Source organism: Doryrhamphus excisus, linkage group LG17, assembly GCF_037039965.1.
Source record: "Doryrhamphus excisus strain RoL-2023G ecotype Guam linkage group LG17, RoL_Dexc_Guam_v1.1, whole genome shotgun sequence".
NCBI classification, from domain to species: Eukaryota; Metazoa; Chordata; class Actinopteri; order Syngnathiformes; family Syngnathidae; genus Doryrhamphus; species Doryrhamphus excisus.
In genome coordinates this window covers 8,615,504-8,638,649 of record NC_136373.1, presented here as the reverse complement: position 1 = coordinate 8,638,649, position 23,146 = coordinate 8,615,504, and the positions used below count along the sequence as shown (strand labels likewise).

The 23,146-nt window shown below is 41.4% G+C and overlaps 1 protein-coding gene across 2 annotated transcripts in view; it reads left to right on the top strand.

The window, feature by feature from the left end:
• Positions 1 to 7: 7 nt before the first annotated feature.
• The window catches only part of LOC131136463 (kazrin), a 60,016-nt gene continuing 36,877 nt past the window's right edge, over positions 8 to 23,146 (top strand). The window contains exons 1-2 of one of the 2 annotated variants that reach the window (XM_078798323.1): positions 8 to 486; positions 15,495 to 15,652. In XM_078798323.1, the coding sequence (XP_078654449.1) occupies positions 411 to 486; positions 15,495 to 15,652 (234 nt within the window). In that variant the 5' untranslated portion in view covers positions 8 to 410. The remainder of the gene's footprint in view (positions 487 to 15,494; positions 15,653 to 23,146) is intronic. The other variant, XM_058083304.2, reaches the window with a different exon arrangement.

Below are 23,146 nucleotides of genomic sequence, written 5' to 3'. Positions count from 1 at the left end.
AATCATCTTCTCCCAACTATCTCGCTCTCTCTCGCTCACGCTCGCTCACTTTTCCTTCATGCTGTTTTTGCCTTGCTACACTGTCGCACAAATGAGCAAGACCACAGCTACACCCAGCAGCACAGATATCCATCCTGTCAGCTGGGCTGCAGCAACCATCAGACGTAGAGAGACACCAAGGCTGATCAGCAGTCAGCTAGCTGGGAAAGCAAAGCTGTGAGGAAAAGAAACAAAAAACGGGACACCACTGGGAACGCAAGGCAGAGACTCAGAGAAATTCGCAGTCAGAGAGCAAGTGAGGGAGTTGAGCTGCCAATACTTCCAATTCTTCACACTGTGAAACTGACCCACAGCTGCACTTTTTTTCCACTGAGGACCAAGAAGGACCCTTTTTATTTTTGCATCCAGCAATGGAGGAGATGCTCACCTGCAGCCGGAACCCTTTCTCCCAAGTGTTTGGACGCCAGGGTCAGCTCATGCAAGCCAGTGAGTGTTTACAAAAGTTAAATCACCTTGATTATTTACAAATAATGTATCCTTTGCATGCACTGTTCTCTTCTATTGTGATTGTGTTGAGTAAACCAATATGTAGGATGATACCCGCTTTAATGCTGGTCAGAAAAATAGATATGGATTGATTACTGTATGATTTTAGTATTACCTATATGTGCTTTTAGATGATCTTTCAGTGGATTTTATAATGTACATTATTGCACATTATTTATATCTGTTACATGTGAATATGTTGAACATGAATATTAGTGCATATGAATATTATGCCTATGTTCATGGTAGTAGACCGAGATGTTCCAGATTAATGTGAGCGCTCAAATTGATCATACCGGTCCAATAATGTGATATGTTGTCTCCCCATGACATTTAATATTCATGTCTATAAAGGAGGATGCAGCAGTAATAATCTCCCACTAAAACCTCTTATTGTCTTTATTATGTTGCGGTTTTCCAGCAGTGTTATCCAAGTGAAGGGCACGTATACATTCCAGTGGAAGCTAAAACCACCTGACTTCAAAATATACATATTTTTGAGTGTGAATCATAAAGCTTTACCCTGCTTCAAGCATCTTCAAGCATGACAGAACGGTGTCACATCCTGAGAGATTTTGCTTACACTTTTTTTAAGCTGACAATTTCATGTTTATTTTTCTTGTCATCTATAAATAATGGTTTTCTTATGGTTATCCGAAGTTAATAGTCTTTCATATTTTCACATCTGGTGTCATTTTCATGGAGGGTAGGAAAAGGTGAAGTGCATGATTGACATTCATTATTCCCCAGGTTTTTGCAAGCCCCATGACATGATGTGGCGTGCTCCACCTGGCCCCTGTGCGTTCGGCGTGGGGCAACAATTAATTGATGAATCGATGATTAATTGATAATCCAATTATTCGACAAGTGTTTTGATATTCTATTAATTTTTCAACAATCCTATGATTTCAGTGTACGTCCCATTTTGGTGTTGGTGTGTCTTTGAATGTATTGTACTAAGCAGCCAGGACAGATGAATGTTGTCTGATAATGGTTTCCTAAACTTGATTTACTGCATGCAAAGTAGGCTTCACAGCAAGCACTGCAACATGTTCTCATGAGAATTAAGGAAGTCGGGCACCATGCAGGATTCCGTTCCAGGTGGATTATAATCTTTTTCCATCTAGTCTAGTCAAGTGACTCCTCACTTGAATACACACAATCAACATGACAGATATACTGAAAACACAATTTACCCACTACATGCAATATTTCATCATTTTACAGTGGTTGTCGTTAGTGTCTATTATTTTGTTTGCTATTATTAGTTTGCTGGGATAGGCTCCAGCATACCCGCTACCCTAATGAGGATAAGAAGCATAGAAAATGGATGGATGGATTATTATTTTTGTTTAAATGATTTAATGCAGGCTGCACGGCGGTCGAATGGTTAACGCGTTAGACCTCACAGCTAGGAGACCAGGGTTCAATCCCACCCTTGGCCATCTCTGTGTGGAGTTTCCCCGTCCAAGTGTGGGTTTTCTCCGGGCACTCCGGTTGCCTCCCACATTCCAAAAACATGCTAGGTTAATTGGTGACTCCAAATTGTCCATAGGTATGAATGTGAGTGTGAATGGTTGTTTGTCTATATGTGCCCTGTGGTTGGCTGGCCACCAGTCCAGGCTGTACCCCGCCTCTCGCCCAAAGACAGCTGGGATAGGCTCCAGCACCCTCCGCCACCCTCGTGAGGATAAGCGGTAGAAAATGAATGAATGATTTAATGCAGCCCCAAATATATTCTTTTTTTTTATTTATACTAATTACAGAGCATTATTTACTGCTGCCAAATTCCTATTGTTGAAAGTTTGTGCTCCCCTAGTGCTTGTTTACCCACTGAGCGCATTAAACCAAAATTCCATGCTATATGAATGAGAGCACAACATTATCATTGCATGTGTTGTTATGAAATGGAGTTCACCCTGGTCTAAGTCTAAGTTATCTATGCTCTTTGAAGCTTGTGCTGCTTGCCTGTGATTTGGGAGAAGGAAGGCGAGAGGAGGTATGGAGCGAGAATAAGAGATGGGTACTATTTTTATAGCCGCACCAGCAACCTTCTATAGTATGACACAGCTAGTGGAAAACTAATCCACAGTAGTGTTGGCTTGCAACATCTGAACAGTAATTATACTTGGATTTTTGTTATCTTTGGCTGTCACCCATCATTGGATCACAAGTCCCTTCTGCAGAGTCCCGCCTGAGGGAGAAATCCAGAGTGTTGCACGTAGCCACGTTGCTTGAATATTAACAACCTTTCGCTGGAACCCAAGCAGAAAAATGTTTCTCTGGCGTTTTTTTTTTTTTTTTTAAGACTTGCAAGCACGTGGAACTGCCAGGTGCATAATCCTGCAACAATTCTCCCGCTCCCCGCTGACGCTGTGATCTGTTTTGTGCTCACTGTTGTGGTGTCAAAACTCCCCCCGGCACTTTTCACTCTGCCCCCATTTATCAGGAGAGTGTGACAGCTCGGCTTTCGTTTTTTTTTAAATAGTTAAAGTACTGAGGGAAGTTATTCTCTGACATTCCAAGATTTGTTTATTTGAGGTATGTCATGCAAAGACATAACAGAAATTTCGACAGTGGCGTGTTTGCCTTTTAGAGAAAAAAATCTAATTGATTGCCTGTTGTTGATTTTCAAAATTATTATTACCTTGCGTGAAGACCTCAAATTGTATTGATTTACGTGACTAATTATAAAGCATTCACAACATTCATTGAAAACAGCCAACACAGCCAAAACGCTGCTTCAATTTTCTTTTCTTTCACATGATCCATCTTAATACTTCCAATAATATTAGTGGTTGGTAAAACACTGGGGAGGTGGTGGACGTGTTCTGAAGCTTTAAAGTGAGACCATTAGCTGTATTTTAGTCTTTTCTTTGAAGGGATGAATTCCTTCTGGTCTTCCACATGCACGGATTCCTCCCACCTTTCCTTAGCAGGCGAGCTAGCTCTCCTGCGGTGAGAGATGAGCTTCATGCTCCCCTTGTTGCTAATCACATGTCGCTAATCAACGTTTGGCCTGTGTAGTCAAGTCCTGGCACACAGCAAGGTAACTTATTTGTTTAGCTGTACAACATGGTCGTGTTTGTTTGTATCCCCGTCTTCCTAAGAGGAACTGGAACTGGAATTGGAACTACAGACATGAAAACAGTATCTTAACTTGATGTACATCCAATTGGATGTGCATTTACAAACAAACATGAATATTTGTTTTGCCCCCTATATCCCACAGAGAATACACTATGGGATACCGTATACACCACATACCGCTTGATATATATTTCATCCCAATACTGTATGATGATGGTGTTTATGTCCTTGCCCAGTCTTCTACAAAGAGAATAAATAACATTGCATCCCCTGTACTTCTCAACAAACTGCTAGTGGTGCTGTTTTTGCTACGGCTCTGTGGCAGTGGTTTGAATTATTGTGACATAAGTCAGCTAATATTATCGTGACAGCATTGAAGTTTCACTGAGCCTCGGAAGTCCACTTTTATATCGCTGGATCACTGTTTTTTAAATGTGTTTCCAAGGAAAAGAAAGCAGTGTATGTTTTTCATAAGAACATCATCATATTCCACTCACTGGTGGACAAATTCCAGCAGGACAAGCAATCCTAAGCATGCAGCATATGTCTAGACCTGTTATTGATAGGTCGATTACAGATGAACACGGGTCATTCTTCTGCATCACAGAGCAACTCTTCTTCACGTAAGTCAGAAACCATGGTGATGATGTGCGCCCACTCCTTGGCCCACAGTGGGATGCTTGACTTACTCCTGCAATGCTTCACATATAACCTTATTATATTTTTCATTCATTCATTCGTTTTCTACCGCTTTTCCTCCCAAGGGTCACGGGGGGGCTGGAGCCTATCCCAGCTGTCTTCGGGCGAGAGGCGGGGTACACCCTGGACTGGTTGCCAGCCAATCACAGGGCACATATAGACAAACAACCATTCACACTCACATTCATACCTATGGACAATTTGGAGTCCCGGAGAAAATCCACGCATGCACGGGGAGAACATGCAAACTCCACACAGAGATGCCCGTGGGTGGAATTGTACCCTGGTCTCCTAGCTGTGAGATCTGCGTGCTAACCACTCGACCACCCCTTATTAATATTTTTCTATTTTGTAAAACAATTTCTACTAAGGATGATCCGGATACTCGTTATAGCGGTGGCGCATTCACATACACGGTGCAACCCAGTGGTGTCCCAATTAAAAGCGGCTCATGTTACGTTGGTCACACTGCCTCCACTATTAGGTTTTCTTCAGCTCGTGTCTATAGTACACAGATCGTATGCAGTACACAGACAGTGGTAACAGTAACCGATTGCATCAAACACACTGCCTGTCAAAAACCATATTGTGGATTTTGGTACCCTTCTCTCCAGCATTTTGCAATAGACACCCCCCCCCCAGTACCCGATCCCACATTATTCAGACTCTACTAACAGTCCACAACTGTTTTCCATCCGTCTTTGTGCCAAAGACTTCAAGGTTTCCTGTGATTTCTGGGTGGGTTTAATGGTAACCGGCGAAGGACCAATGAGGAAACTAGCAAGATCAAATTCAGCAGAACATGACCAGATTAGACATACATGTACTTATGCTATATTTGGGGGACAAATTATTTTGCTTCTGGCTGCTTTGCAAAGCATCTGTAATCCTCACTAATCACGCCTTGATTGTAATTGTTCAACGTGTTTGCCATTTTGTGCCATTTTGTTCTGTCTTGATGGCTGTGTTTATCTTTGGCAGCAGGTGGACGATGCGTCAATGGCAGCGACGTTATGAGCCGTCTACCAAGCACATCAATAGTCGTCTCTAATCCTTCGCTTTCCTGCGTCTAAATCCTTACTGGAGGCGTCTGTAGGCTCCCATCTAGACAATCCATCTGACTAAGCTGCAAGACCATTGATGACTGATAAAAGCTTAGAGTTTAATCCTAAAAAAACTCTACTTTTTTTACTCTGGTATTGCACATTTAAGCTAAATAAAAGGCTCTTGCTTTGAGAGAACTGAAGTTTCCTACTTGGCTTGCAATAGTAGCTGCAATTAAGCTGGGGAACCATCGTCAAACATGCAAACCAGCCAGAAGACAGTTGGTCTCAGCCCCCACCACAATACTGCGTTCTGACACATAATTCCCCTAAGTAGATAAAGAAATTACCATCCAGCCTTGTCGGCCCAAAGCTGGGTCTTGTACGACGTCTCTTTGGAGGACCTGTGGCTGTGCTTTGCCTTTCTTCTCTCACATCATCTTTAAATAGTGTGAATGTTTTCCACATTGCAGCTTATCTGACACAATAACATCTTCATCCCGCTATTTTACTAGACGGGGTGTGCACTGCCTCTATATTCTTGCAGACGCTTGAAATCACACCTTTCACTGTCGTTTTATCAGGCGGAGCTGTGAGGTGTTTTGATGGCTGCTAACTGAGATGACCCCAAAACTCATCTCATCATTCCAGCCGTCGGTGTGACATTTAAGTACACACTAGCGTTCCACTTTAGCACGTATACTGTAAATGTTCTAGTCTTAAGTCTGACATTGATGCTTAAAAAATGTCAACTTTGATTTGAACCATAGAAACAACGTTTACACATACGGTATGTACGTAAGTCAAACGTTTGGACAAACTTATCTCTACTATCTCCTCATGGGGATTATGGAGGAAGTGGCTTGTCCTAATGGACGTTTGCTGGCATATCACGATGTCTTCTTGTCATCTTGAACTATTTTGAAGTGGTCCATTCATTCATTCATTTTCTACCGCTTTTTCCTCACGAGGGTTGCCGGGGTTGCTGGAGCCTATCCCAGCTGTCTTCGAGCGAGAGGCGGGGTACACCCTGGACTGGTGGCCAGCCAATCACAGGGCACATATACAGTGCATCCGGAAAGTATTCACAGCGCTTCACTTTTTCTACATTTTGTCATGTTACAGCCTCATTCCAAACTGAATTAAATTAATCTCTTACCTCAAAATTCTACACAAAATACTCCATTATGACAATGTGAAAAAGTTTTTTTTTTTACTTTTTTTGAATTTATTAAAAATAGAAAACGAAAAAAAATCACATTTACATAAGTATTCACAGCCTTTGCCATGAAGCTCAAAATTGAGCTCAGGTGCATCTTTTTTCCACTGATCATCCTTGAGATCTTTCTACAGCTTAATTGGAGTCCACCTGCAGTAAATTCAGTTGATTGGACATGATTTGGAAATATAATAACTGTCTATATAAGGTCCCACAGTTGACTGTGCATGTCAGAGCACAAACACCAAGCTGCAGCAATCCACCAATCAGGCCTGTATGGTAGAGTGGCCAGACGAAAGCCACTCCTTAGTAAAAGGAACATGGCAGCCCGTCTAGAATTTGCCAAAAAGCACCTGAATGACTCTCAGACCATGAGAAACAAAATTCTCTGGTCTGATGAGACAAAGATTGAACTCTTTGGTGTGAATGCCAGGCGCCATGTTTGGAGGAAACCAGGCACTGCTCATCACCAGGCCAATACCATCCCTACAGTGAAGCATGGTGGTGGCAGCATCATGCTGTGGGGATGTTTTTCAGCAGCAGGAACTGGCAGACTAGTCAGGATAGAAGGAAAATGAATGCAGCAATATTTTCATCCAGGCTATCTCTATATATTGCTGTATTACTGTATTGCTATATATAATGGAGGCCACTGTGCTCATTGGGACCTTCAAAGCAGCAGAATTTTTTCTGTATCCTTCCCCAGATTTGTGCCTCAAGACAATCCTGTCTCGCAGGTCTACAGACAGTTCTTTTGACTTCATGCTTTGTGTTTGTGCTCTGACATGCACAGTCAACTGTGGGACCTTATATAGACAGTTATTATATTTCCAAATCATGTCCAATCAACTGAATTTACTGCAGGTGGACTCCAATTAAGCTGTAGAAAGATCTCAAGGATGATCAGTGGAAAAAAGATGCACCTGAGCTCAATTTTGAGCTTCATGGCAAAGGCTGTGAATACTTATGTAAATGTGATTTTTTTGTTTTCTATTTTTAATAAATTCAAAAAAAGTCAAAAAAAAACTTTTTCACATTGTCATAATGGAGTATTTTGTGTAGAATTTTGAGGTAAGAGATTAAATTAATACAATTTGGAATGAGGCTGTAACATGACAAAATGTGGAAAAAGTGAAGCGCTGTGAATACTTTCCGGATGCACTGTAGACAAAAAACCATTCACACTCACATTCATACCTATGGACAATTTGGGGTGGCCAATTAACCTAGCATGTTTTTGGAATGTGGGAGGAACCCGGAGTACCCGGAGAAAACCCACACATGCAAACTCCACACACGATGGCCGAGGGTGGAATTGAACCCTGCTCTCCTAGCTGTGAGGTCTGCGCGCTAACCACTCGACCGCCGATCTAATCTATTTGTTCTATAGAGGCTTCCTTCTTAATAGTAATAATAATAATACATTTTATTTGTATAGTGCTCTACAGAGTACTCAAAGATGCTTTACAGTAGAGAAAAAGAAATAAAAATAGAGTTGAGTAAAAACAGTAAAAGATGCATTAACATACAATATCCATATATTAATTCAGAGCTAAAACAAGGCTAAAATTGGGGCGGGGCACAGCAGTCAGGTATAAAAAGTTAGACATTAAAAACGGATTTAGACAGGTTTTTAGTTGTTTTTTTTTGGTGGGAAGGTCAGGGCAAGCACAGTGAATGGGGCAAAGAGTTCCAGAGGGTGGGGGCAGCGATGGAGAAGGCTCTGTCTCCCCAGGTTCGGAGCTTGGTTAGAATCTGAGGAGCGAAGGGGACGCGGGATGAAGGAGGTCTGAGGTATGGAGGGGTCCGATTGTGGAGAGCTTTGTAGGTGATGAGAAGGACTTTGAAATGGCTACTTTAGGGGACGGGAAGCCAGTGGAGGTTTTTAAGGACAGGGGTAAAGTGTTGACGAGAGCGGGTGGAGGTGAGGAGGCGAGCAGCTGAGTTCTGAATATATTGTAGTTTGTTGAGGGTTTTGGATGTTGTACCGTAAAGAATACTGTTGCAGTAGTCGATTCTGGATGTGATGAATGCGTGGATCAGGGATTCAACGGCAGAGAATGAAATTGATGGACGGATTCGGCTATGTTCTTAAGATGAACATAAAAACCAAACAACCACTGAGAACTGCTGTTGTAGAACAGCTTGTAAGCCTTCTCGGCCTCATCAGTGTTGACAGTGAAAGAAATTGGTTTTGTCAAGTGTCTGGCACTTATGCACTGATTGCCCATCAACTACCCATCCCTGAACCAGGATGGACTTTTCCACCGAGGGTCGTATACAGAAATAATTACAGATGTGGGGGCAAGCATGCTATATTTTGTACATTACAGATGCACAGCGCCCCTACCACCCACCACTGGTCGACGCTCAAACCCCAACCGACACGTTGGTGCAATGCGTGCTGGCTTGCTCGTACATGAAATATTATTTAGGCCAGCTCATTGTCATTCATTAGCTGCTTCTTTCTCGCTAATGAACTCGGCATTACTGTAGCCAAGCGCTGTTCATCACGGGGGTCAGAAAGAGTGCATAATCCCGTGGGAGGGGAACGACTTCACAGTAACAGTCACATCATTGCAAGTCCAAATCCAATCCAGTCCACATAGTGTATATGTACTTCCTGTTTGTACAGAGCGTTACATTACAACTAGTTTAGCCCACGTCTATAAATCACAGCTTTTGCTACGCTAACAGGTATCCCAGTTTTCTATGACGAACTGATTGTAGACGATGCAAAGTAGGAATTCTAATTCTAAATTGTTTGACCTGTGACTTAAGAATATATTTGTTATGTTCTGTTACTACCTCAATCATATTTATTTAACAACCCAATACAATACACTCATATGTGACTTTACTCACCTGTATACATTATTTGCACTGACCAATTTATCATTGCACTAAAATTAATATAGACATAGATCAGGGGTCGGCAACCTTTACTATGAAAAGAGCCATTTTACCCCCTTGCCCACTAAAGAAAAATAGCCTGGAGCCGCAAAACATAGTATGTTTAAAACAACATTGGAGGGAATTTGGGGGTATCAAAGTAGTTCAGATAAGAAGACAAGTTGTAGTACTCTTGCTAGTATTGACGATAAACTTACATAAATGTACGTGTAAACTTACTTGATTTGTTTACATCGCAAACAAGTTCCCATGCAGCAGTTTTTTTAAGTTATCTCAAATGTATTTTTTAGAATTGTCAAATAGCTCTGGGAAAGTATTACTTATTTTCCTTCATGTTTACCTGTGTGAGAGAGAACTGAATAGCATCCTGTCTGCTCATCCAATCACCAGTCAGAACTCAGTCAGGATGCATTCATGGTCTCACACAAAGTTGGATTACAAAGACATGCATTTTCCCCACTCGGGTGTTTAAAAAATTTCAAGCATTGCAAAGGGAGCGGCTGCACGGCAGGCGAGTGTTTAGTGCGCAGACCTCACAGCTAGGAGACCTGAGTTCAATCCCACCCTCGGCCATCTCTGTGTGGAGTTTGCATGTTCTCCCCGTGCATGCGTGGGTTTTCTCCGGGTATTCCGGTTTCCTCCCACATTCCAAAAACATGCTAGCTTAATTGGCAACTCCAAATTGTCCATAGGTATGAATGTGAGTGTGAATGGTTGTTTGTCTATATCTGCCCTGTGATTGGCTGGTGACCAGTCCAGGGTGTACCCCGCCTCTCGCCCGAAGACAGCTGGGATAGGCTCCAGCACCCCTTGTGAGGATATGCGGTAGAAAATTAATGAATGAATGAATGCAAAGGGAGCCACAACAAAGAGGCTGAAGAGCCACATGCGGCTCTGGAGCCGCGGGTTGCTGACCCCTGACATAGATAGACTCCCTTTATTGTCATTGCACAAAAACACAGTAGTGAAATTGCCAACGAAATGTCGTTGCCTGGCTCCCATATAATAACAGACACAAAAGAAGATAAGTAATAATAATAAATAATAATAATAATAATAATAATGTGGAGAATAAGTAGATAGAATAGACACCAAATATGAACAACATGATGTAAAGTGCAGCGTGAACAGTAAATTGCCCAAATAATTTAAATAATTTAAATAAATAATAATAATGTAAGTAAAGGTAGAGGGGCTTATTTGGCATTCAGCAGTCTGATGGCCAGGGGGAAGTAGCTGTCTCTGAACCTGGTCGTCCTACAGCGGATGCTGCAGAGCCTTCTCCCCGATGCCAGGCGAGAGAACAGTCCATATCTGCAATATGTCTGCTCCTGCATAGGCTCCTGTGCAATACTATGTGTATATTTGGATATCTTGTATATATCTTGTTAAATTGTCCTTTTTTACTCTACTTTTATATACTTTTTTTTTTTTTAAACTTGACTACTGCACTGAAAGGAGAAGCTCTCCAATCTCGTTGTACATCTTGTATAATGACAATAAAGGCCATTCCATTCCATATATTTTGTATCATATTTTGGAATGCGAGCTTAATCATGCAGGATTTGCAGTTGTCCCAATGCGGTGTGATTAGTAGAAAGAAATGCAAAGATGTGTGAATAATATGTTTTAAAATGAATGTTTTACGAGGTGAAATACACTTAGCTCACGATGCAAATGAAGCAAACAAACAGACAAACTGCTTCAGGAAAACCTCCCTAAAGGATGCAGCTTGAGGCTAAAAAGCATTAAACATTCCTTTAAACTCTGGAGCCTGGAGCCTGTTTATGGGCCTCCGATGTTTATAAGGTCAGCATATGATAAGATGAACTGGTGCACAAACAACATTAATCCCATTTTGTCACAGCTGTGCCTTTGTCGGCGAGACATCAGATACTGGAGTTATTATTCTATTTCTCGCACCCAAATGGGCCACACGCTCAAGCCGCTGTGTAATCCCTCCAACAATTGCGGATGTTGTTTCAAGTGCAGCACCAAAAAAAAAAAAAACTCAAGAATGAGGGCAGAGAGAAGATGAGTGCTCAGCTCAGCAGAGAACAGATGAGGGAAATCAAGGGGGAGTCGTCTGCTGCTGGAGGGGCATTATGATGATATGATGAGACGGATTTTGATTCTCCCGTTATGGGCCAACAAATTTAAACAGGCACACAAAATATTTTAAAGCCAATCACCTCCAGGACGCCTCTTGTGGCGCTAATGGATATGATTAGTGGAGCCTAATGAGCTCTGCAGAGAGGAGAATTCTGCACCCCGCTTTGCAGCTTCAGAACCCCAAGGTTGACGTCAGTCACCATTTTTCTTCCTTTTTCACTTCATTATATAAATCCTATACTGAAGGCGTTTGTAGCCTGTGACCCAAGTGTGCATATCCGCTATGTGTGTGTGTTCACTGCCACTGGTCTCTTTCTTCAGTCATGTTGATAAATGCTTGTCTTTTTTTCATGAACTGAACAGAGATGCTTAAAGCTCCCAAATGATTCCATCTTTGCACACATTAGGTGGCGAGTGCTTAAAATATGCAAAACATTCCCTTGTAATAAAAAGTGCAAATTATTGTGATATTTGCATGATTTAAGAAGTTAAAGACTGGGTGTGTCTTTCTTTAAATGGACGGTAGGTGTTGCCAAGAGGGGGCAGTGTTGCACAGCACTGTGACTAGCTTTTTTTTTGCTTTTCTTTGAGCAATGGCGTCATTAGGCCTAAAATGTTAAGCATCCTAAGTAATTTGTTTTTTTAATTGATTTTTTTGTTTTTTTCACAAAAAAAATCTCTAACATATTTTATATAATATGGCAAAAGCAGGCTAATAAGCAAGTCAATAAGCAGGCTAATACTAGCCTACTACTGCTAGTAGTAGTAGTAGTAATCAGAAGAAGAATAATGATGATAGCAATAATAATAATATAATAATGATTATTATATAATTGATGACTGTCCACTGGCCAGAATGGTTGCAGAGCTTGAGCAGCGGTTTTGCAGTGTAGATTGTGTGTACTTGTGTCAATTTAATGGTGGCCTAAAACAATTGATTATCTCTACTAAATCTGTCCAAAAGTGGGAAAGTTATATCCCGGTTCTGGTTCCTTATTTGTTTTCTGGATTTTTTTTTAATGTGTACTACATTCATTCATATCCTGTGCATCTCCAGAGGGCTGATATTAACGAAAAATGTGTTATTAAAAACGTTGTAATTTGAGAAACAAAGATTACAGTTCAATCACATCTTGATTGTTTTCTTTTCTAAATGCATTGTAGTGTTGTATAAAGACAATTATATAAAAACTATCATTGTCCTAATGTGTCACTTCCTCTTTACCGAACTACCGTGAACGAGCCGGTTTGTACAAATGACTTTTAAATGCAGTTTTACAGTTGAAAAAGCTGCATGTTGGTTGCTTTCCCACTAGATGGCGGTATGCAAAAGCAACTTGAAATGTCATGTGGTATCTAAACCCCCCACCCTTGTGAGGATCAGTGGCATAGAAAGCAGATGGATATCTTCCCATGTAATTGCGTTGCCTTTCACCTGTCAATCATCCTCTAAGTAGGAAGTCTCCCCAGTAAGTATTTTGTACTATCCACAGTTACCATTAGTACCATCCACAGTTACCATTAGTACTATCCACAGTTACCATTAGTACCATCCACAGTTACCATTAGTACTATCCACAGTTACCATTAGTACCATCCACAGTTACCATTAGTACCATCCACAGTTACCATTAGTACCATCCACAGTTACCATTAGTACCATCCACAGTTACCATTAGTACTATCCACAGTTACCATTAGTACCATCCACAGTTACCATTAGTACCATCCACAGTTACCATTAGTACTATCCACAGTTACCATTAGTACTATCCACAGTTACCATTAGTACTATCCACAGTTACCATTAGTACCATCCACAGTTACCATTAGTACTATCCACAGTTACCATTAGTACCATCCACAGTTACCATTAGTACCATCCACAGTTACCATTAGTACTATCCACAGTTACCATTAGTACTATCCACAGTTACCATTAGTACCATCCACAGTTACCATTAGTACCATCCACAGTTACCATTAGTACCATCCACAGTTACCATTAGTACCATCCACAGTTACCATTAGTACTATCCACAGTTACCATTAGTACCATCCACAGTTACCATTAGTACCATCCACAGTTACCATTAGTACCATCCACAGTTACCATTAGTACTATCCACAGTTACCATTAGTACTATCCACAGTTACCATTAGTACCATCCACAGTTACCATTAGTACCATCCACAGTTACCATTAGTACCATCCACAGTTACCATTAGTACTATCCACAGTTACCATTAGTACTATCCACAGTTACCATTAGTACTATCCACAGTTACCATTAGTACCATCCACAGTTACCATTAGTAGTATCCACAGTTACCATTAGTACCATCCACAGTTACCATTAGTACCATCCACAGTTACCATTAGTACCATCCACAGTTACCAGTTAGTCTCCACACATTGAAACATATGACGCCTGCTCACCCGAGTAGACTCGTCTTCCTCTCCAGCCCCCTCATTTCCGTCTTATCTCTGCCACCAAGGCTTGTTTGCTTGCAAATGTCAAGCACGGTGAAAGGAATTGTGGTTATGTAACATATACATCTATGCTCTCTTGCCTTTGTTTGTGTTTTATTCCTTCAGCCTGGGATTTTGTGTGGGGGGCAAAATGATTGCAGAGCCCCCTTCGCCCCCTCCAATTTTCTGCCGATGTATTTTATATTTCTATATTCCAGTAATTTTATATTTCTTTATTCAGCAGCGTGTCAACAAAAGAGAGGGTTGGTTGAAGTTCACACGAGATGGCCTCTGGACAACAAAATGATACATTTGGAGGTTTAATCGAGTTGAAAAACCGAAAACACGCCTAATGAGGCATAAGCTTGTGGAAAATAATTATGGAAATGACTTTTTTCTCCTGCCACCATTTGGCTGACCTGGGAAATATTTGCGCTGACCTCCCGAAGACCAAAGAGGGATTCATATGAAGAGGCTGAGGAAGTGTGTGTTTAATGTTTGATACATGACTGTATACCCGGTTAGTTTTCACTGTGGGAAGCATGCAGGGAAGGAAATCTGAAAGGAGGCGTTTGCCAGGGACACACGAGGGCAAGAACATGGGAACAAAAACAGGATGGAACATTTTGGATGAAAAAAACGGTGTTGACAACAAAGAGTTGGTGACAGTAGTCTTCCACTTTGACACCGTACTACAGTTTGGGTCCTGGAATGGTCCAAAATATGGAGTCAATGATGTTTTAGCAAAGGTGTTTGATGGTGTTTAAGTTAATTTATTCCGCACCAAACTTTGTTGGACCTTGGACCCATTTTGCTATGAGATAAAATGTTGAACTTTTTGTTTTCATTGTTTTGCAGCAGTATGCCATATTGTTTAGACGTCCATCCATTTGTCCTCACCTCAAGGAGGTCTTCTGGTGCCTATCCCAGATGACTCTGGACTGGTCGCCGGAGTACTACTAGGAATAAGCGATTTCACTGCTATCTGTATTCGGAAGAGTCTGTAATTTTCTGGAAATCAGTGGAACTTAAATGGGTTCCTTATTTTAAGTCTGAAATGAGCATGGGTTGATGAGAACTTCCTGTATGTGTTTTGTTTATTAACCAGCTATACTGTGTGTACTGTGTATGTGTACTGTGTACTGTGTATGTGTGTAAGCGATCTCACAGACATTTTTTTTAGTTTCAGTTCTTCAGTTTATTCTTAGTTACTTTTTACTTCTTCTACAAAGAGCCGTTCACAGGCCCATAAAAAATATGGTCCACAAATGGTCCTCTTGGTTTACAAGACACCGGATTGAGGTGTGCTTCAGCAGCAAACCTCTCAGGAGGATTAACAGTTTGTATGAGGAAATAAACACTTGATCTCGTTCTAATTCACGTTTCTGTCTCCTTCAAGCTGTGCAGTCTCTAAACAGCCTGAATGATCAGATCGCTAGCTTCATGGTGACTGGACCCAAGTCCCTGGAGCAGGAGGATCATGCATATCTTCCCCCGGAGAAGGAGACGCTGCAAAAGTCCATGACCCTGATGAGACACCTTCTCGTGGATGCTCAGGTATGCTAGCTTGTGCGATCGTCAAATACTGAAAGTATCTCCTCAGCCAGGGGTGGGCCACCATAATCGGCCTGAGGGCCAGATGATATATTCGATACACGCACACTTCTTTATAATTCTGACAGTCCACCCGGTTCCTTCTCTTCTTCTATTAGTCCTGTCATCGAATAATGATAGGTTCTCAAAAATACGTTTTCTGAGGATCATCCAGTGGGACAATTGGGAGGGGGGGCGGATATTGCTAATGTGGCTGCCTCTATTAATATGTCAAATCAGGACAGAGGGTGCATGACATCATTGACACCCTTCCCTCGTATATTTTGTCTCATTGTTTTCTCCCGTTGATAATTTAGTGTAATTTGTGTGTGGGAAGAGGATGAAGAGGTTGAAATGAGAGGCTGGGAACTAATCTGGTGAGGGTGGAGGAGGACACATGCTGAAGAGGCAAAGTCGAGTGTGGTTGAGTTTTCAATTCAAAATTATTCAAATGAGCTTGATTAAAAAGTCATTCGTTATTAGTTGGAGCCGAATCAGTAGTACTAAATAGTAAATCAGTAATACTACCAAGCTACTACCTTACCTAGTAGTTACCAGAAAGATTCCATCAAAAGGCATTGAGAACAGGGGTGGGCAAACTACGGCTCGGGGGCCACATCCGGCCAGCCAAGTGTTTAAATACAGCCCGCCCGTTCTTTCCAAAGTATTTCATTGAAAACATACAACTTGGCATTGTGGCTTTTGATTTTATTTTATTTTTTGAAATCAATTTGGTTATTTCATGTGGTCTGCTATTTACAAAAAGGGACACAAGCACATATAGCAGGTTGCATGACACTTTTCCAGATACAATAATTCCAGGTGGAATGTTAGAATTATATATGTAAATATATATAGTCTGGCCCCGCGTCAATTTGTTAAATCAATGCGGCCCGCGAGTCAAAAAGTTTTCCCACCCCTGATTTAGAACATGAGCATTCCCCACATTCTCCTGTATAAAACCTGAATCCAGTGAATTAATTGAAATGCATTGGTTTAATGATATTTCAAATTCATTAGCTTGCTTCCTTTATTCATTCATTCATTCATTTTCTACCGCTTTTCCTCACAAGGGTCGCGGGGGTGCTGGAGCCTATCCCAGCTGTCTTTGGGCGAGAGGTGGGGTATACCCTGGACTGGTGGCCACCCAATCACAGGGCACATATAGACAAACAACCATTCACACTCACATTCATACCTAGTATGTACAATTTGGAGTCACCAATTAACCTAGCATATTTTTGGAATGTGGGAGGAAACCGGAGTACCCGGAGAAAACCCACACATGCACGGGGAGAACATGCAGCTTCCTTTATTTAAAAAAAATTAAAAAGCCACCATACGCTCCCCAGGAAAAAAAATCAGTATTGTCAGGAGTACATAATTGTCTGTGTGGTTGGAGCAAAGCAACACAAATGTTTGATGTGGGGAGACGCCGTGTGGCCATTTCTCTTCAAATAATACCTGCTGGTAGGCTACCTGCACCCATGGCTTGTTTCCTGCAGCCGTCTGTTTACATTGTCTGTTCTGTCACAGTAGAACGCCGGCAGCCTGTCAGCTACCGCCAATCAAAACCAAGATGACCAAAAGAAACCCTTAGCTCCAGAAATAGTATATACAAAATCTAAATCATGTCGACAGTTATGTTGAGGGATCATAATCATTAGGACTATATTATGCATGTGCATAATCAGGACACACACATCACGGAAGTGTCTTATTAATATTTCAACGCATCTGATTCACTTTTCCACATATTGGCCAAATATGCTGGACCGGTGCCAGGGTCATGGAAAAGCGCATCCTGTTGGTGGTCTCAAAGGGATGGAGCTGCATGGATGCTGCAGACGTGATGGAGTATGTGATGGGTGTTGCCGGGTCAATCTGTCCCCCCTATGAATGGGACCTCAGCTGGCCTGGCCTTTCAGAGCGTTCTTTGTGTCCATGCATTATGCATCGGCTTGGTCTCATCTGTCTTCTCCGCTACCCTCGGACTCCTGCAGACCACTGGAGGAAACCTTGCCACTCTATGCAATGAGTGCGATTTGGGGGGAGCCAATAACTTTTTCCACTATGACATGGATGACAGACTTGGTGAATTCAAACCACACACTTTCCTTGTATGCTTTGGTTGCCTTATAAAAAAAAGCATGGATATGGATATCAGTTTACATGCAAATAAACCTATCATAACTAGAATATTAGCAATAACTAGTGTATGCACAGCCATGTAAACACCAATAACCCCTTTGAAAAACCCGAATATGCTCATATACTGATCCTTTTCTAACCTGAATATTAAACCAAGCCAAATATGGCCTCCTCACAAAAAAACATTGTATTAAATTAGCAAATGGTTTTACTATAATGTTTAATAACCCATAATATTTAAAGATAAATTCAACAGTCATTCATACAGTATGTGCTTTGGGACTTTCAAAATTTGCATAAGAAGCTATTGCTAACTGAGGTTACTTGGCAAAACACAATTACGCTAGTCTGACAGCCACTATCACACAAAGCATATTAGGCCTCATTAATGGGTTTTCTTTATTTTCTTTCATGGAAAATGTCATTAATTTTTTTTTGTTTTGCCTCATTTTATGACATAGTTGTCATACTTGAGGAGCAACATTTTCATGGAAGCCCTCACAGATCAGTTTGCCTTCAATGATGAAACATGGCATCAACATTGTAAATGTGAATTTAAATATTAATATCATATTCAAGACACTCATGGTGTCCTCTGTCAAATATGGCAAAGCTGTCTGAACGCGATGGATTTCTGGGAAGATAAGACTAAACACAAACAGGAAGTAAGTCCCTTGGTCTCTCTGGTCTCTCTCTCTCTGGATGTCGAACTTTAATAAATAAAAGCTTATCTTGTGGAGAAGCCTCCAGTGATTATGATTGCATTCATTGATAGAAGATGTTTGGAAGATGGAGAGACTGGTACAGAAAGGTGGTATGATGTGTGTCTTGGTTTTAAAGTCACGGTTCGGTTCTTAAAAGTACAAAAAGGCAACAAAACGCAAGACAAAAACCTGTGTAGCACAAAATAAAATAAAAGAGCTAATAAAACCAGGCTGCACGGTAGTCGAGTGGTTAGTGCGCAGACCGCACAGCTAGGAGACCAGGGTTCAATTCTCCGGGTACTCCGGTTTACTCCCACATTCCAAAAACATGCTAGGTTAATTGGCAACTCCAAATTGTCTATATGTGCCCTGTGATTGGCTGGCGACCAGTCCAGGGTGTACCCCGCCTCTCGCCCAAAGACAGCTGGGATAGGCTCCAGCACCCCCACGACCCTTGTGAGGAAAAGCAGTAGAAAAAGAATGAATGAAAAATAATAATAAAACCAATAAAATCCAGTGCAACAATGCAGGCAGCAACTGTTTTAGCCGTGTGTGATTATTTAGAGTGCTAGAGTGATCCACGGTTGCCATGGAAATGACAGACGTTCTGAAACTCCAGTTAAGTAACATACTGTTAATGGGGACCTGTCTGTACTCGCACATCTTTATGGGGAAAATGTTTGATACAGCTCTTCATCATCATCATCACGTTCTGTCTTCAGGTAACTTTGACTCCCCCTGAACATGAATATTAAATGAAACGCCAAACTCATCTAGGTGAGGATATGCCTTTTAAATAACGCCTGTGTTTCGCTGGAATATGTCAAACGTCTCGCATCACAAACGTTGCATACGGAAATAAGCTGTTTGCAAATCTTTTTATTATTTGCACATATGCTGGCTTCTAGAGAAGTTTGTAATCCCGTAAGCCTGCCAGCATGTGTGACGCTGTTAGTGGAACATGATTTGGATTGCAGAGGACAAGTGAGTTTGATTGGGTGTCGCTTTTGGGGGAACGCATTTGAATTAAGAAAATATTGCCAAGCGTCTACCTGTTTGGCACAGGATGATACGGTGTGGCAGAAGCAGCTGGAGTTGTCTCTTCATCTGTGCTTTTACATCCAGACCCCAGCCTGGAGCACAGTGAGCATGGATGGAAAATCCCTGGGGATATTTGCACTGTATCATCAATCAATATCATGACACAACCGCCTCACTGTTGTAGTGCTGCTACTGGGCTTTTTTGGGGTTGGGGGGGGGGGCTTGTCCCTTAGCGGTCCACATTTTCCGCAGATCGGGGATGGGATTGTGGGTCTCGGACCCCTGGGTCCCCCGCCCGGGCGAGTCCGGGCAAGTCCTCACAATGTGACCGCCCCCCCCCGTACGATAACCAAGACAGCGTTCAAAAACCAAGACATATTTTCATGTGAACTTGTGAATATGTTTATTTTTGCTTGCAGTATGCTAATATCAGTCTCGGCATGAAGAAATCATCGGAGAGAAAAGGACCCTGAAAAATCCTTTAACAGAATCTGTCAGCTGTTTCGCTGCAGGGTGACCCCCCCCCCCCCCCCTTTGAAGGTGACAGCATTCATTATCAAAAAAAAAAGAGCACGAGCAGCCTCGTATGGCTTGTAAAGGTTTCTCAGCAGCTTACTTTGACGGCCATTCATATTCAAGACACTACAGATGAACTGAGTCCCGCACACAAGAGAATGAACTGAACAGGAATATGATTGACATTTTTCAATTAATACTGCAAGATGAATTTGATATTTGTTGTGCATTAATTAAGTGGAGGAAATGGAAATAGGAGTAAGAATTAGCATAATTTATGGAAGGTTCTGCCGAGGTCCATTGCAGGGCTTCCATCGGGGAGTGAAAATTCATAGTCATTTTTTATTAATGTCAAATGTCATTACTTTGGATAGAGAAGTCTGAAAACTTCACCATTGGCCTCATCGCCTGCTAAATTAGAACAAGTTCACTCTTTCTTGCTGACATTTAATTTCAGGCCAGTGAAAAGCCCCATAATAGACTGTGCTTCTTTGCATTGATTTGTGATACAGTATCTTGCAAACGTGAGTACAAGTCATATTTATTATATATTGTCAAGGCACAGTACTAATTAAACCTGAATGTACTTCAGAATACAGCATATATAACAGTCTAGAGTTATTGTCCTCCAATGCGTCAACACATTAGACAAGGTAACACAAGACAAGGCAGATATACGTACATATATAGCACTATTCATTTTTACAACTATTCAAAGTGCTTCATGCAGACATAAAAACATGAAGGAAAAGAAAACATAAAAAAGAATGAAAAAAATGAAAGAGATCATTAAAGAGTCTTGTAAATGTCTGTGCAAATTTAAGCTTCTTAATAAAACAGAATTTAAATGCTGCTAAGAACAGGTGGGTCTTTAACCTGGATTTAAATAGACGGAGCGTTTCAGCTGAACTGAAGCTTTCTGGGAGTTTGTTCCAGATGTTTGGAGCATAAAAGCTTTTTTTTTTTTTTGAAAGATTTCTTCCCAATATTGAAAACCGATATTATACAGTGCGAGCCCACCTTAGCAAGGCCCACCATAGTAAAGAATGCATGACATATAAACAGATGAATAGATTCCAGGAGAGCTGCATCAAGCACCCACCAGAGCCCGTAAACAGACTTTCTCTCAATCCTTGTCACTGAGATGACAGCTGCTGAATACTGAGTAGAGGAGACAAGAGCTGTCCTCAACCTGAAACACACACTTCCTGTCCGCAAAGGCAGATGTAGAAACACACCCCATGCCATAGCTGGCATACACCTACACAAGGAATTTATTTAGCAGAACGATAGCATCATCAGATGTGCAAATCCATGCAAATAGCTCATCTGTGAGCACTTGACACCAACAGCCAACGAACGACATTGTTGAGGAATTGTTTCAATGGCGGCTGTGAACGGCGTTTTGAGGCTTTGTTCACATAGGGACTTTTTGTTTCCTTTACTCATTTGAAAATATCCACTATAATAAGATTATGTCTGCGTTTTCTCACCTATTGCATGCCATTAATGGCTGTGGATACAGAATACACACAAAACATTCCATCTAAGTCGTTTCCGTTTGGTCCAAAATTCTGCCATTTTTTTCCCTTCCCTGACAACACGGATGTAAGGTGAGGGGGGTGTAAGCCAAGGCTGAGCTAAATGGGACAAGAGATTAAAGAAATTGGAAAAGTTGTCATGTAACGTTCCAAAACAACCCCCCCCCCTCGGCTGACCACCCTTGCCTGAGCAAATGGAAACCTGATCTGTGTGTCAACAAGCCAGATTGCAGAGGACCTATTTGATGCATGTGCATCACGTTTGTATGCCTGAACCATACCTAATATATATAGAAAATATACAAAATAAGACACAGTGCACAACCAATCCATAACAGGAAAACAAACTTTTATGTCATATGATTAGACGAACATATTAGGGCATTGATCGTTCAGTTGAGATATAATCATCGTCTTGTTAGCCATTAGTTATTTTTATTTTTTTATGTGCACTTTTTTAAAACAGGACTACTGTTTTTAAGATACTCACACAAATGTCCAAATATCCACACCACACCCAAATTACATAACTTCCAGATTGTTGGCAAAGTGACACACTTGAGTCAAAACATATACACGTATTTGAATAACAATTTTTGTACGGTGGGAAAACGTGAAAATGTTTTTCAAATCACCGTGTGTAATATTTTGCAAAAAGTGTGAAGCTAATTCTGTTCTTAATGTTGTGTCTTTCTGGGCGGGTGGTTTATTTCTTGAATGTAAAGACCTTTTAAGTGTGTGGAAAATGTCATTGTAATGAGTAAACAACTGTATAAAACTGCAATAACAGACTTGGATAGAAGAACATCTTCACTTTTTGATGTTGCCAGGCAACAAATACCTCGCTGTGCATATGCAATCACAATGCTTTTAACACACAGGTTGTGTTTTTAGAATTATGTCGTCTGTCCTCTTGTACACAGACCACTGAGTAAACGCTCCACTGTCACCATTCATATGCTAATTCCGAACCCCGCCACACTCACTAATTACTAGTCCTCTGCCACAAGGCACTGATTCACTTTACTGTCATTCGGAGACATTCAAGACCCCAGACTGGGGCAACGGTGTATTGATGTTATGTACACAGAAGACATGGATTGGAGCTTAAATCACAAATGGACCACTTGAGGTTTAATTAGTGTTTTGCAAAAATATTATTTACATGAAACTAACCTCCAAAACATTTCTAACTGCATATCCATGATGTTGCTGGTGCTTTGACCCCCCCGACCCCCATGTTCATTTACTATAGTGTAAAGTACAGGGCACGTGTGTGCTTGCACTGCTTGCTGTTGTGGGAGGTCAGATAAATTTAGTCTGAGACAAGCACACAAACACACACACACACACACACACACACACTTTGAGAGTGCCTGAAGGTCTGGTATCAGTTTCTAGGATTACACAGCAATTGCCTCCTTGCTGCTACAGTGCAGTGCTGAGCACATGCAGGAAAATGTACATAACCTTGGGAAACGGCAACATGGCAGCGTTCCTGCTGA